Raw genomic sequence first — 14,984 nt, forward strand, 5'->3', positions numbered from 1 at the left:
GAAAAAAAGAGAAATAAAGAGGGTGCGAGAGATCCAAATGGCGTGCAACAACTTCCTGCCTTGTTCCTGGTGGATTAATACAATGCGACAGGTGAAACCAATTGCCTCCTGACAGTGTTCATAATGACCGCCATGTGCAGATGGAAACATAGCAAGGATATGGGAACTGCGGGAGAAGTGAATGAAATAAAGTGTTTAATCTCGCAGATGGTGCTGAGAACGAACCCTGCCTTGATCAGGTTTCTTATGCAGGGCTCTGGTAGTTCCTGTGCTCATTGTAAAGGTTTGGCGTGTAAACAGGTAGTCAGCTTAAAGCAGTTGTATAGGAAGTATTACCTTTGTTGAGGATATCTGAGGACAATTGATGTGGAGCAGAAGGCATTCAAGTCACTGTGGGATTTGACTTGGCAGGGTGATAGCTTGGAGACTTATAGAGGGCCGAAAATATGGAAATTCAATTAGGGAATGGTTATTGGAGAGGTGCCAGGTCAGTTCCTCATTATACTGTACATCACTACTACTACTACTACTACACTACTATTACTGTACGTGCAATTCATGTGCTGTTGGACAAGGCAGAGTAGGTCTATACAGTAACATTAATTGTACTGTGTTAAAAGTCTGATCATATTCAACGAGACATAATAATTATCTATCTATCTATCTATCTATCTATCTATCTATCTATCTATCTATCTATCTATCTATCTATCTATCTATCTATCTATCTATCTATCTATCTATCTATCTATCTGAGAATCTCCCAGTTACAAACTCAAAGTGTTCGAAGCGAATGTAAACAACAAAGATGGCTGATTCCGATAAATTGCTTGTTGCAACACAGTCAGTCGAAATCACATTAGGTTACGTAAAGTTACTTTTTCAAAATAACTATAAATAAATCGATAAATATGTTTAGTTCATGTCAGCTATGTTTTGCCATTCACAGTCTTTGTCTCTCTACAGTGTTTGACATTGTCACGTGACGTCAGATTGAAAACCGGTCGCTGAAGTTGGGGTCCTTTTTTTCCCCCCCTTGAGATGGATAAAACAGGTGGATTTTCCTGCTGAATTCATATTCTACAAACGCAATATTAATCAGAATACTGTGTTTAGACTAGTGGAAGTGATACAACAAATTATTGTCAAGATTTTTATTTTTTTTAACTTGTCTTGATTTTGTTTTACCTGTCTTTACTGCATGACTGATTTTTATTGCATGTACAGCACCTTGTACTTTGATGGTTGTGCTTTATAAATAAAAAATGAGTTAAGAATATACAGTTGGACTAAATTAATGCTATTTCATAGAACAAATATTAGAATTTAGATTGTAAATGCAGGTCATTGCTTATCCTCAGTCAATCAATGTTGGGTTATGTTGGGCTTTTTACTGCCCCCTTATGGCCACTTGAAGAAGCTCAATTCTGACAGACGTACTAAAAATATGCACGAATTTAAAAAGTTCAAATAAACGTGCAGTTACGTCCAGAAAAAAAAATAGTGATCAACCTACCATATTCCGTACACTTTTAACGTGAATAAAATGCAGAATATCAAAAAGCATTTTGACCAAAATGGTCTTTTCCGAGACGTCATCAGACTGGGTGGGACACGGGACTTCCTGCATTTCAGGAGCGTAATTCTTGATTGGCTACAAACACTGTGACGTTTAAATACCAGTTCTGATTGGACCAAAACGGCGCGCCGAATGTCACGTGGTGTGGCTTTTCCCGCGAAACCGTGCTCGCTTGCAGAACCTCGTTGCTCCGGCTTTTTGTCAGTAAGGGAGTTGCATTATTTCGTGTTTCGAGTTTTATACACTCCTTTTGGATCACATCAGCATGGATGTTGCCACAGCCACCGCAGAGAATGCCGGAGAGACGGTGAAAGACGATTTGGCGGACAAGTGTCAGAAGTTATTCCAGGCTTTTTTGGAAGAGTAAGTCAAGTAAAACGCTACACTGCAATGCTGTTGTATGGCCGCATGCTTTCAATATGTGTTCAAATCGAGTTGACAAAAGTGTTCGGTTCTCAAGTACCGATACTGTTACAAGTATTCTAAGTATTAGATCCAAGTTTGTTTGTTTTTTGACAGAGTAAGGAGTAGAAAGTACTAATATCTGTTTTCAAATTTAGGGAATGAAAGTAAAAAGTTGTGGTAAAGGTTAAGTACAAAGTATTTATACTTCCAACCACAGCATTCAAATGATGATGATGATGATTATAATTTTAATTTTGTCCCCACGATTTTATTGTTTGTCTGTGTTTTAGGTTCCAGACTGCAGATGGAGAAGTGAAGTATGTCCGAGAGGCTGAGGAGCTGATTCGACCTGAGAGGAACACACTTCTGGTTAGCTACATTGATCTTGAAGTCTTCAACCAGGAGCTGGCAACCACCATCCAAGAGGAATATTACAGGTGTGGAGGCTTTAAGATTGCATTATAGGTTGTCTGCTTATGGCTGTCAAACTAAAGGCCTGGGGATCAGGTCAGACTTGTCACATTTTTAATGGCCAACTAGATTGAAGAGTCTGTGGAGTTCATATTTCTTGCTAAATGATAATTTAGCAAAAATAATACCACAGTTTTGAGTAATCACATTTATGCATTGTCACAGGAATGAGATCATTAAACTTCCTGTTGTAAGGTCTTGTGGGCCAAATTAATAAAGCTTGGTGATATGGGAATAAACTAATAATCATCATTTAATTTTGATTGATGTTTAAAGGCATGGTTTGAAGTTTTTGCATTGCTGTTTGTGAACACAACATTCAAAACTGACGCTTGAGGAAGCAGCCAACGTGAAAGCAACCCACCAATCAGGAAGGCACGTTCGAACAGCCGAATTTGCATATGCAGACAAGACAAGACACAGGACTCAAACTCTTAACACGTCCGCGAAAACAGTCCAGCAAGCCGGAGGAGGCATTTGCACAGCGAAATTTGCATATGCCGCTGATAATAGCTTGAAATGGCTTGAAAGCAGCCAACCAGGAGGGCGCGTGAAACCAGCCGACCAATCAGGAGTGCGTGTTTGCAGCGCAAAATTTGCATATGCCACTGTTAGTTGCTTGCCTCCGAGGCTGGAAAGGAAGGAAAACATTGAGTCTCCACCCAGAAACGTCTCAGACCAAAACACATGCTTTGAACCAGACCTTGAAATCATGTTTCATAAAAACAATTATTCGATTTCCAAACTTATTACTTTTTCAGCAACAAAAACTCATTTTTAAATATGACTTAAAAAAACAGCTAGAAAATGTATTAGCAACAAATAAAATACTTAACATTAGCAAGTAATAAAAAGTGTGGTGCAGTCAGTGCATGAGGATATTCATTTACACAGATAAAAAAAAAAAGCGTACAAGAAGATAGTTGCGATTGAATATTGTCGTATGTGTTATACGTTTGCATGTGAATATCCGATATTTGAAGGAATAGCGCTCAGTCGATGCTAATTGGCTACTAGCCACTCAATGGGATTTCCCATTCACTGCTAGCATTAGCCTCAGCACTAGTAAAGTATCTAAAACGAAGTATGTCTTGTACTTAAATAAACAGTATTTGTAATTCATTTTGTTTTGAGCTTGGTTTTACAGTAAACACCAACTCTGGTACCGTTTAACAACTTAAAGAACGCTTAGGGCGGGCAGAATCACATACACGTCACTCGCTTGCTCCAAGCCACATGGTGCATTCACAACGCAGGAATTTGAATTTGGCACATTTGTCGTTTTTCTTAGAATGTTTTTATCATCGATGTATGCATGTGTGTGAGTGATTATTACTGCTTCCTGTTTCCAGAGTGTACCCCTTCCTCTGCCGGGCTGTCCGCAACTTTGCGAGGGATCATGGGAATGTTCCTCTCACAAAAGAGTTCTACGTGGCTCTCGAAGATCTGCCTACTAGACACAAGTGAGATTCAGAGACACTGCTTACAGGAAAGTTAGGGATACGAAAATGTCATGTGAAATTTCAGGATGAGCCGAAGTTACGCCAGAACGTTTACAGCTGAAATTAATTTGACCTTATGCTAAACATTTCATTGCACATTCCGATCCCATCATCGTTTTTATTTACTATAACAAAATGATCAATGTTAACTGTGCATATTAGGATTCGTGAGCTGTCATCCATGCGCATCGGCACGCTGGTGAGGATTAGTGGTCAGGTTGTGAGGACGCACCCGGTGCACCCTGAACTGGTGAGTCATCCGCTCGCACACCCGGTACCATTTTCGGCCGTGACCGTCCGTCTTCTTGGTCTCAGGTGAGCGGCACCTTCCTGTGCATGGACTGTCAGGCGGTGATCAAAGACGTCCCCCAGCAGTTCAAATACTCGCCGCCCACCATCTGCCGCAACCCAGCCTGCAACAACCGCTCACGCTTCCACCTCGACACACACAAGTCCAAGTTCATTGACTTCCAGAAGGTATCTTTGTGTGCGTGTGAAAAGATCACGCAGTCGTTTGATGGCGCGGTTTATCTTTTGCTATGTTAAGGTGCGTGTCCAGGAGACGCAGGCGGAGCTGCCCCGTGGTTCCATCCCACGCTCCCTGGAGGTCGTCATGAGAGCTGAAGCGGTGGAGACCGCTCAGGCCGGAGACCGATGCGACTTCATCGGGACGCTGATTGTGGTGCCAGATGTCTCGCAGCTTAGCACTCCTGGTAGGGTTTTAATTTATCCGCCTCATTCTCACTTTTGACTTTTTCTTTTTTTTTTTCCTCATCTCATTTGTATGAACTCCTTTCCCAGGTGTGCGAGCAGAGACCAGTACCAGGGTCGGTGCACCTCAGCGCTCCGAGTCGGAAGGTCTGAGGGGATTGAAAGCTCTGGGAGTCCGAGAGTTGTCATACAAATTGGCTTTCCTGGCCTGTAATGTTGCACCCACAAACCCACGGGTAAGAGTGACAAACTGCACAATAGATCCAAATTCTTGGCTCCAATTTTTCACACCCTTTTTTTCCACTTAGGATGTAGAAGCTTTATTAAATGATTTGTACAGTGGCACCTTGACTTTGCCCCAATTTTAAAGTTTTTTTTTTTTGTTTTTTTTTAAATAATGAGATGTCACTTGGTCTTGTTTTTGTTTTATTGCAAGCCAAAATTAGAGTTAGGACAAAGCTTAAAATATACCACTGCTTGAGTGAAAGACAAAAAAAAACCCTGTTAGTCTCTGGAATTGGATCCCAAAATGCAGACACAAATAAGATTTTAACTCTTTATTTGCATAACATCAAGAGGCGTAGAACTAACTTGACTTAACCAGAAACAACGAAAATATATCAAGAATCAAGAGATGCTAAGCTAACTTGTGCTGTGGAGGTGCAGAGGGAAACAGAGGAATACTCCGACAAAAACACACACTTCTCTGTCAGGCTTATATAGACAGCGACTCGATCTGATTGGCTGTTGACCAGATAAAGAGATTAAAGATTCCTGACATCACATAGCTTCTGACTTCGCATAGCTTCTTACCAGTTGAAACTAGTTACTGTTACATGCTGATTGCTTGAGATCCCAAACAAAGCAAACATAACCCCTGCATGACCTAAACATAACCCTTTCCCCAAACAGAACACAGTCATGACATCCCCGAACAGTCACGAATGCACTTCGAAGCATTCATCAAATGTCATAAATGAGTAAACACGTGACTACAAAATGAAAACACTTACAGGGAGCTGCACTCGGCTAAAATTTCCCACCTAGACACTCATACGCAGACAAACTGACACTTCATCTGCTGATGTCATTCATTAGGCCACGCCCCGTAAAGGCACACGGCCAACACGAGTCTTGTGATGTTGGGCTTGTCCCAACGAATGGTAATTACACAATATTTAAAAATAATGTGAATTATTATTTTTTTTCTCTCCATCTCAATATTTCATTTGTGAATTAATAAGCAGTATTTTTTCAAGGTCTTCAGCACATGTATGTTTTTTTTTAGGCATTTTTAATACCACTTTTTTCGGACCAACGCTAGTGTGAGTACTCAACTCTGCATACTCACTGATACCAGGTAACCACGACCACTAGACTTTTGATACATAAAATTTAAATTTTGCAAATAACAGCTAATTAAAAAAAAAAAAAAAAAGGACTTTTAATTTCTGACAAATCACAACAGATACACTGCAATACAGATTTAAAGCCCAAAATACAACAAAAGCAACTCTCCCTGAATTTAGGATTAATTTGTAATTTGCAAAATAAAATACACAACTCTCTGTTTTCTAGTGTTTGTTCATATTAAATTCAAGTGCAAGATAATGCAGGTAAAAGTGTGAACTACCACACTATGAAGTTGGAAAAGAGGTCTCGGTGATACCGCTGACAAATTGATCACGATGTATTTCATATTAGCAATATTCATAAATACTGTTGTTTTTTATTTTAAGCTATTTTAAATAAGAAAACAGAAATAATAATCTAAATAAGAACAGGAATTTAAATTCATCTCAATGTGAAAATTTTATTTGATTAATTATTTGATTTGATTATGCGAGTACGTTTAGTTCCAAGCTTGGTCACGGGACATATTAAACTTTCAAGTCAAGGTACCACAGTAAATATTCGAATGAACATTTTTACATTCACGCTCGTATAATCCAAAGCTAACAAATGTGACTTGTCTCTGAAGTTTGGTGGCAAGGAGCTGCGGGAAGAGGAGCAAACAGCTGAGAGCATCAAGAGCCAGATGACCGAGCGAGAGTGGGAGAAGGTTTTTGAGATGAGTCAAGACAAGAACCTGTACCATAACCTGTGCACCAGCCTCTTCCCCACCATCCACGGTCAGCGCTGCCGTCCTTCCCCTGTCAACGACAAAAAGCTCTCGGTAAAAGCTGCATGACGATTTGTTGCCATTGTGCAGGCAATGACGAGGTAAAGCGCGGCATCCTGCTGATGCTGTTCGGGGGCGTTCCCAAGACGACGATGGAGGGAACCTCACTGAGGGGAGACGTCAACGTCTGTATTGTTGGGGATCCCAGTACTGCTAAGAGCCAGTTCCTCAAGTAAGTGCACAAACAAGCACAGTCGCCAATATTGCATTTTTTTTTTTTTGTTGCACAGCGGCAGCTACGTCGCATTGTTTACGTCACGTGAGTGTGCCTTCGCCGCAATCGCGTTCCTGTTGGGCCGGCTGTGTCTCGCTTTGAGGAGTTCATTACTAACTAATCTCGCTACCGTGGCTCACCATCAATGATAATGTTGCTAATTAGCATGGCTAGACATGTTAGCATCAACTACAACACACAGCGTTTTATGGTAGGAAAACAAGGCATTCAAATGTATTCAATTAATAATTTAAAAAAAATGGCGTTGACAATAGCCATGGGCAGATTTTAGATTCAGACAGGTATTATAACCATGAGCAAAAATATTACGGTATTAAAACTACAGCTCTTATTTAATTAACCGTGAGAAATATTTGAGTTACTGCATTTTTTTGCCCCCATTGAACACAATCTTATGTTCTTAAACTAAATACAGTATAGAATATTTAGTACAGAAAAATTTATATAATGTTAATGAAATAAAAAATAAATAAATGTTGACATTCATTTTCTGTTTAAATTGCCATGTCATGTTGTCCTTGGGGCTAACGATTACCCACTGACACCTTTTTAAAATTTATTTTTTAAGACAATGCTCATGGATCCAAGCAAAAAGGCACCTGTGATTACGTTTACATGCCGTCAATATTTGAGTCAAGGTCAGAATTCTGGTTTTTGAAATATTCCAGGTAACTTGTTTACATATGTGGTGGACAGAATTACTACCGTATGTGTGGTCATTTGTGCTTGACTGGAATACCCTGTAATTATATAAATAGACATAATTTTCAGTCGACAGCAAGTGGCAAAATGTGTTTTTAACTCATTCACTCCCAGCCATTTTCACAGAAGCAATTCCGTTCGCTCCCGGCTGTTTTACTGGATTTTGACTGATTGTGCAAGGCCCACAGAATATTGTGTTCTACTGCTATAAAAGCATGGAACCTACCAAAAGAAAGATTAAAGTCACTTCTTTCATCAGTTAAAAAAAAAAAAAAAGTGCGTTTCTATCTTTTTCCGTTTTGCAGCAATTAGCATTAGAAAGAGCTAAGTTTTATCAGTTTTCATAAATCTATTTAAAATTCTAAGTAATTTAGCTTTTTCTAGACGGCCCTGGTTGATCTCCTTTGTTCTGCTGCCACCTGCTGGCCGTTTGTGTAATAACCACCATTTCTGCAACCGTTCTTTGCAGCTGAGAGGCTGCATAAAAGCCTTCTGTATGCTCTAGCAAAAAAAAAACAAACAAAAAAAACGTATAAATACGTCTTTGGGACACTTACAACATAAAAAAACCCCCATATTTACACGTTATTGGGAGCAAATGAGTTAAAGACGTTAATAATACATGAAAAAATAATGAAGATATCACATTAATTCTGCTGAAAATGGCTAAAAGAGTCAAGTATCCCTTTAAAACCATCGGTCCATAACTAATGGGTACAATTTTTATGATTGTAAATATTCTGAAATTGTCAAAATGAATAAACATTCTTCAAAAAAAAAAAATTACCGAATGACTTTTGTGGTAACAACATGCAAACACGATAGTGGAACCAACAACAAAAAATGATGTGGTTTATGTACTGTAGCAACTTTATACAACATGGATGATTGCGCTTAAATTGAATTTCAAGTTGCATTAAGAAAGTCTTAATTTAAATTGCCTAAAGCAACCCTGGTTCACTTAATATTTACACAGTTATACATCTTAAAGGAACACTTTACTTATTGATCCATTTTTAGCAGCAAAAAGTTGCTACTTTTTCAATAATTAATTTGGTGACGTGATTATTTTTTTATGTACATTTAATAACTTTTAAACCGATGTTAAAATGAATCGAACGCCGGCATGTTTGTTACACGTGACTAAATAACCCGGATGTTTACGTCACTAGTGTGTAAACGCTACACTATGGAAGCACTATGCAACGCAGCCGTGCATCTAGCGTCAAACCCGGAAGGATTAAACCTTATCGCTTCGATCCAACACGACAAAATAACCCTACCGAAGGAAAGTCTGCCTGGATGTGAAAGTTGTGGCGCCAGATGGTCTTTTCGGGCACAAAATAAACTTTAACGAACGAGTGAATCAGGCGGGGGGTGAGTGGTGGTGCGGGAGCTGCACAGGAATGGACAATCCGCTAATGAATGTGTGCTGTCTGGAAATGAAAGAACTCGAGGATCGGTTCCTTGCGGACAATCTCAACTGCCAATATCCAACAGGTAACGTGACACACAGCACGAGCAATGCAAAACGTGTGGAACTGACGAACTATTTCAGGAAAAAGAAAAAATAGTAAAATTAAATGTATCATCGTTACAGCGCCCAACCTCCCCTAGCTGTTTTTTTTCTTTTCTTTTTTTGCGTAGCGTCCCGATGATGTAAACGAAAGGTTGCAAGAAGGTTGTGTATTAACCGTGTTTATTTATAGACAGAATGAAGTAAGGAAATGAAGTAAGGAAATGCGAGACGCCGTTACCTAGGCTGGTTATCAATGGTTTGGATCCGAACGAAATGCAAATGAAAGTGCGAGGCACCACAGGAAGAACAGCGGGACAGAACACAAATGTAGTACGTCGCACATGCCGATGATAATGACACTAATCCACATTCTATAAATTTTTTGTTAAAATAAGATTATGAACATGGTCAGTTTGTTTAGTATAAACAACTTACGAGCTAATAAAACATAACGTCCTCGTCCCCGTACTTGACGATGTTCACACTCAAATGAATTATGAAATAAAACAGTCCATGCAGTATAATAACAAATGCCCCCCCCCACCCCCCCAACATGCCTACCTTTCGCTTTAAATTTGCTTCGCTTCTCCGAGATCTTTCAGTGGCCGTAGTAAGACCTCGATTTGTGTCGGCTGTTGTGAGAGTGAAGGCTCCGTGTTGCTAGCAGTTGCGGAAGTAGCCGCCAGAGATCCTCCATCGGCTTGATTATTTCCCACGTCTGGTTCTTTAAAGATACTCGGTACTGCGTTGGGCTTTAGTATTAGGCGTGTGGCGTACCCCATCTCAAATTGTAACATATTTTCTTAGTCCTCATGCCTGAAATGTTCGCTGCGCGCACGGCTGCTTGTCCTTCGGGAGGTTGACAGCACTTAGCAAACAAACCATTGTCTACTCAAGTCGTTTTTTTTTTATTTTTTATTTTTTTTTAGGGGGGTCTCGCGGGTTTTTCCTTGCCGACGCCTTGCAAAATTTTGCAATACACAAAGGCATAAGTGACAGTTTGTGTCCTCCTCGTTGTTATGTCTGCGTGAACTACTGTTCGCCAAGCGAGTATACACACTTGTTACGTCACCACTCGGGGGCGTTCCAACACGGAAGTACTTCTATGTTGAAGAAAAGTTAAATAAATCAATATAAGGGTGTATTCTTCAGCTCTTATGCATTTTTCGTAGCTAAACTAACTATTTACTGCCGATCAAGCCATACATGTAAAATTAAAGGAGCCTTCCTTTAAGTTTAAACTTACCAGTGTGTATGTTAAAAGTATTACCAATCACAGATTTTCTTTCACCTGTTAGGGGTGGTTATGGAATGTACCCCCACCCAGACAGTGGCCGAACCTTGACCTGACTGTGCTTGTGCTTGTTTGTGCGTGTAGGCACGTGGAGGAGTTCAGCCCCCGAGCCGTGTACACGAGTGGCAAAGCGAGCACCGCTGCAGGTCTGACTGCCGCCGTAGTCCGAGATGAAGAATCCCACGAGTTTGTAATTGAGGCCGGAGCTTTGATGCTGGCTGATAATGTGAGTTTCTATCTTTTTGTCTTTATTTAATCAAGCACGGGCTGTGTCGGACTGGGTTAATCAATTGTCCTAGTCTGCAACTGGGCATGTATTTGTTTTACTACAGTATTTGTGATGGCTTTGACATTTTTGTCAAGTGTTTGGATGTAAAAATCACATCAAACTTGGAATGTATGAGATAAACACGATTATATCCAGTGGGACACCTTGTAACATGAGTTATAGGCTTGAATTAAATTGGTTAAAGTAAGTGTTTCCTTTTAAGGGCGTGTGCTGCATTGATGAGTTTGACAAGATGGACCTAAAAGATCAAGTGGCCATCCATGAGGCCATGGAGCAACAGACCATCAGCATCACAAAGGCTGGAGTCAAGGTGAGAGTGGACATTGAAATCAAGCCCAAGCCAAGTAATGTGTATCCCTAATCGAAGTTAGAGTTTAGTGATAGACCGAAAAAGACAAAATATTAGCGTCAAAATAAAAAAATAAAATAAAAAATAAAATAAAAACTTTCATTTTAAACATATAAAGAATTGACAACTTTAAAAATTTAAAAATTATAACAAAAATTCCAGGGTAATCAGCATGTATTAAGCTAAATTAAAAACTAAGCAAGTAAATAGTTCCCTAAAGTTTTCTATTCTAAATCGTTTTCCAAAATTGCAACACAATTTCTTAATTAATTTTTACATTTTTTTTATTTTTAAAAATAAGTGTAGGGAGTTCTCAGTGTCGTCATATTTTGTTTTATAAAGTGGAAATTTAAATAACTGCGATTGGCTGGCAACCAGTCCAGGGTGTACCCCGCCTACTGCCCAAAGGCAGCTGAGATAGGCTCCAGCACCCCCCGCGACCCTTGTGAGGAATAAGCGGTCAGGAAAATGGATGGATGGATGGAAATTTAAATGAACGAAAAGTTCCGTTTCTCACTGACAACTGCATGTGAATGTAGCTAATTTGGGTTTTTTGTCAGGTTTCATAAAAGGTTTCAAAAGATCTTCGCAGACGGTGAAAAATTGTCAAATATGTTTGACTTCGCGACAAATACTGATAAACACCCTAAATTTGCTACGTTCGCAAGCATTCACCGTTCAGTCAGACGCCATCTTTAGTGGCCTTCAGAGTTGTAAAATGGCCGATGCCGATATTTGTCAAAATGCCAGATATCAACACCGACAATCGGTCTGGCCGATAATTTTTTTTTTTTCCCCTATTATGGTTGCACGAAACTTCAAGGCAATAATATAAGTATATTTGTATTATTATGACAAAATAATATGGTTATTTATGCTATGTTAGCAAACTCGTTCTGTTTGTAATCTGAAAGTCATACGTCAGCAATCTGTAATCCACCTTCATCTCCAGGCCACCCTGAACGCTCGCACATCCATCCTCGCTGCCGCCAACCCCATCAACGGGCGCTACGACCGCAGCAAGAGCCTGAAACAGAACGTCAACCTGACCGCCCCCATCATGAGCCGCTTCGACCTCTTCTTCATCCTGGTGGATGACTGCAATGAGGTCGGTTTCTGCCCTCCTCGTCCAGCGGCTGAACTCGGCCACGTGGCGTCCCGGTGAAATGGAGAACGCTCTGCTCGCGTTGCAGGTCACGGACTACGCCATCGCCAGGCGCATCGTTGACCTTCACTCTCGTGTGGAGGAATCTGTGGACAGGCTGTACTCGTTGGATGAAATCCGGAGATACCTGCTGTTTGCCAGGCAGTTCAAACCGAAAGTGCGTCCACCAGTTGCAGTTGTTTGTTGATGTCCGATCCCTCGTGAGTAAACGAGTCACGTTGTCTTTTGCAGATTTCCAGCGAATCCGAGGAGTTCTTTGTCGAGCAGTACAAGCGTCTGCGGCAGCGCGACAGCTCGGGCGGCGTGACCAAGTCGGCCTGGAGGATCACCGTGCGACAATTGGAGAGCATGATCCGCCTTTCAGAGGGCATGGCCAGGATGCACTGTTGTGATGAGGTGGCTCCAAATACAAACGTTCTCAGCTAAGAAATGAATCAGATTGATTATTATTTTTTCCTCTTCATGAATCCAGGTTCAACCCAAACATGTGAAGGAAGCTTTCCGTCTTTTGAATAAGTCTATTATCAGAGTGGAGACACCAGACATCAACCTAGAGCAAGATGACGAACAGGAAGAGGAGGAGCTTCCAGAAGAAGGTACTGATGGCTGTCATGTATGTTTACATCCACTCCCTCATTTTGAAGACAAACTGCAAGTGTTCCACTGCTTATACCACAGTTTTTCTAATTTGTTTACAGTACAGTGTACTTGTGATACTAGGAAAACTTGTGATTAAGATCCAACATGAGCTGTATCAAAATGGTACTTTTATGAAGATGATTTACTTATAACTGTGCTTTCAATGTAATGACATTTTTACATACAGTAATTTCTTGTATTGGATCTCTTTAGAGCAGGGACAGGCAACTGGCGCCCCCATGTGACCCACAACCGCACTCCGAGTGGCCCCTTGATTAATGTTAGGGAAAAAACTTTTTTTTTTTTTTTTTGCACACCCAGATGATTTTCAAAAAGCACTGATAATTTTTTTTTTTTTTTTTTTGAAAAATGAGGAGTAAATGGTGGGAGGGAGCAAAAACCTCAAAACATTAAATTATATTCAAAAATGGACCAAAAAATCTGAATATGCAAAGTTGTGGCTGCCAAACTGAATGTGCATTAACTTTAGTTTTATATTGTAACACCACCATTCACCACTAGATGGCAGATGTGGCTTTGTTGCGCTTACACTGGGTATTATGCTACCCTACTACAATATAGTATTTATTTATTTTTTATTTTTTTTGGGGGGGGGGGGGATGCACATAATTAGTTGTTGCACTTTGTTGGTTAGTTGTTAAGCAGTTTTGTGCCATCCTTGAATGAGAAAGTATTGCAAGACATAAAGTATATTAAGAGAAAGTATTTTGTTCAAATTGTGCCCATATTTAAAACTGCAGCTGGTTAGGAAGCGCGTAGTCCAAATTGTGGTCTCTGAGTAGCACTGATGAACCCCCACCCACGCACCCCTTCATTAGCTAGTTGGATTACACTTGATTAGTGCTGCCTGTCTCAGGTTTTACTTGGAATTCAGAAGATCTATCCACTGCATAACAGATTGTCTTGTTTTAATCACTTAAAATGCAGGAAACATCCCTAACAGAGTGAATGGCGAGGTCAATGGAATAAACGGACACGTCGGCGGTCTTGTGAACGGTCATGTCGAGACTGGCAGTCAGCCCAAACCGTCCCTTCGTCTGTCTTTCGCCGAGTACCAGCGCATCTCCAACTTGCTGGTTCTGCATCTCCGCAGATCAGAAGAAGGCATGTCTTGCATTCCTTTTCGAGAAATTCTCAATGTAGACTTGCAGTTTAAATTTACATGCATACTGTAGTAGTGGCAAGTGGACCTCCTCACTATTCTCCCATGTTTTAAAAATTGCTCAACAATTGTTTTGAATGATCTTTCCTGCAGCTGAGGAGGAGGAGGAGCTGAAGAAAAACGCAGTGGTCAATTGGTACCTGAAGGAGATCGAGTCTGAGATCGACACGGAGGAGGAGCTCATCAGTAAGAAGGGACTGATCGAGAAGGTCATCCACAGGCTGGTGCACTTTGTAAGTCAACCTGCCGCACAAAGAATTCCGATTCCGATCGGCAAGTCCCACTCGCTCTTCACTTTGTGTGTTTTTACTTGCGCAGGATCACATCCTCATTGAGCTGTCTCAGTCGGGCCTTAAGGGCTCCGAACCTGCTAGCATGGAAGAAGACGCGGTTCTGGTCGTCAATCCCAACTACACCCTTGAAGACTGAACTCCCCTTTATCTCCTTTTGCTTCGTTTCATTTATATAAATACGCACCAAAGTTAAAAAAAAAAAAAAAAAAGTTTGTTACCCTGTTTAATATATGCTCATATGCAAGATGACATTACAGTAGCGTTGACATGGTTTTTGTTGTACAAAGATTTGATTGAGCTTTACATTAAAAAAAAGTTTACTTGTCACATTTGATGTAAATATGTTGTTCTTCTTAACTGTTCTGAATTGTGTAGTAGGTGATCAATAAAAATGTTTCATGTGCCACAGTATTTTCTCTTCTGCCGCTATGACTTAAAGTGGTTTAGGAAAATAATAGAATTTTGT

The 14,984-nt window shown here is 40.4% G+C and overlaps 1 protein-coding gene across 1 annotated transcript; it reads left to right on the forward strand.

Annotated features, from left to right (window-relative positions):
* Positions 1–1,719: 1,719 nt before the first annotated feature.
* mcm6 (minichromosome maintenance complex component 6) lies at positions 1,720–14,912 on the forward strand. The gene is made up of 18 exons (XM_077533896.1): positions 1,720–1,942; positions 2,275–2,421; positions 3,808–3,918; positions 4,120–4,207; positions 4,273–4,434; positions 4,505–4,670; positions 4,759–4,904; positions 6,650–6,800; positions 6,881–7,022; positions 10,685–10,826; positions 11,092–11,199; positions 12,191–12,346; positions 12,432–12,560; positions 12,635–12,799; positions 12,876–12,999; positions 13,991–14,167; positions 14,319–14,458; positions 14,544–14,912. Exons 1-18 carry the CDS (start codon positions 1,845–1,847, stop codon positions 14,652–14,654), a joined length of 2,463 nt encoding a protein of 820 aa, XP_077390022.1. The 5' UTR covers positions 1,720–1,844; the 3' UTR covers positions 14,655–14,912.
* Positions 14,913–14,984: the final 72 nt, after the last annotated feature.

The sequence above is a fragment of the Festucalex cinctus genome, chromosome 1 (genome assembly GCF_051991245.1).
Source record: "Festucalex cinctus isolate MCC-2025b chromosome 1, RoL_Fcin_1.0, whole genome shotgun sequence".
NCBI lineage: Eukaryota > Metazoa > Chordata > Actinopteri > Syngnathiformes > Syngnathidae > Festucalex > Festucalex cinctus.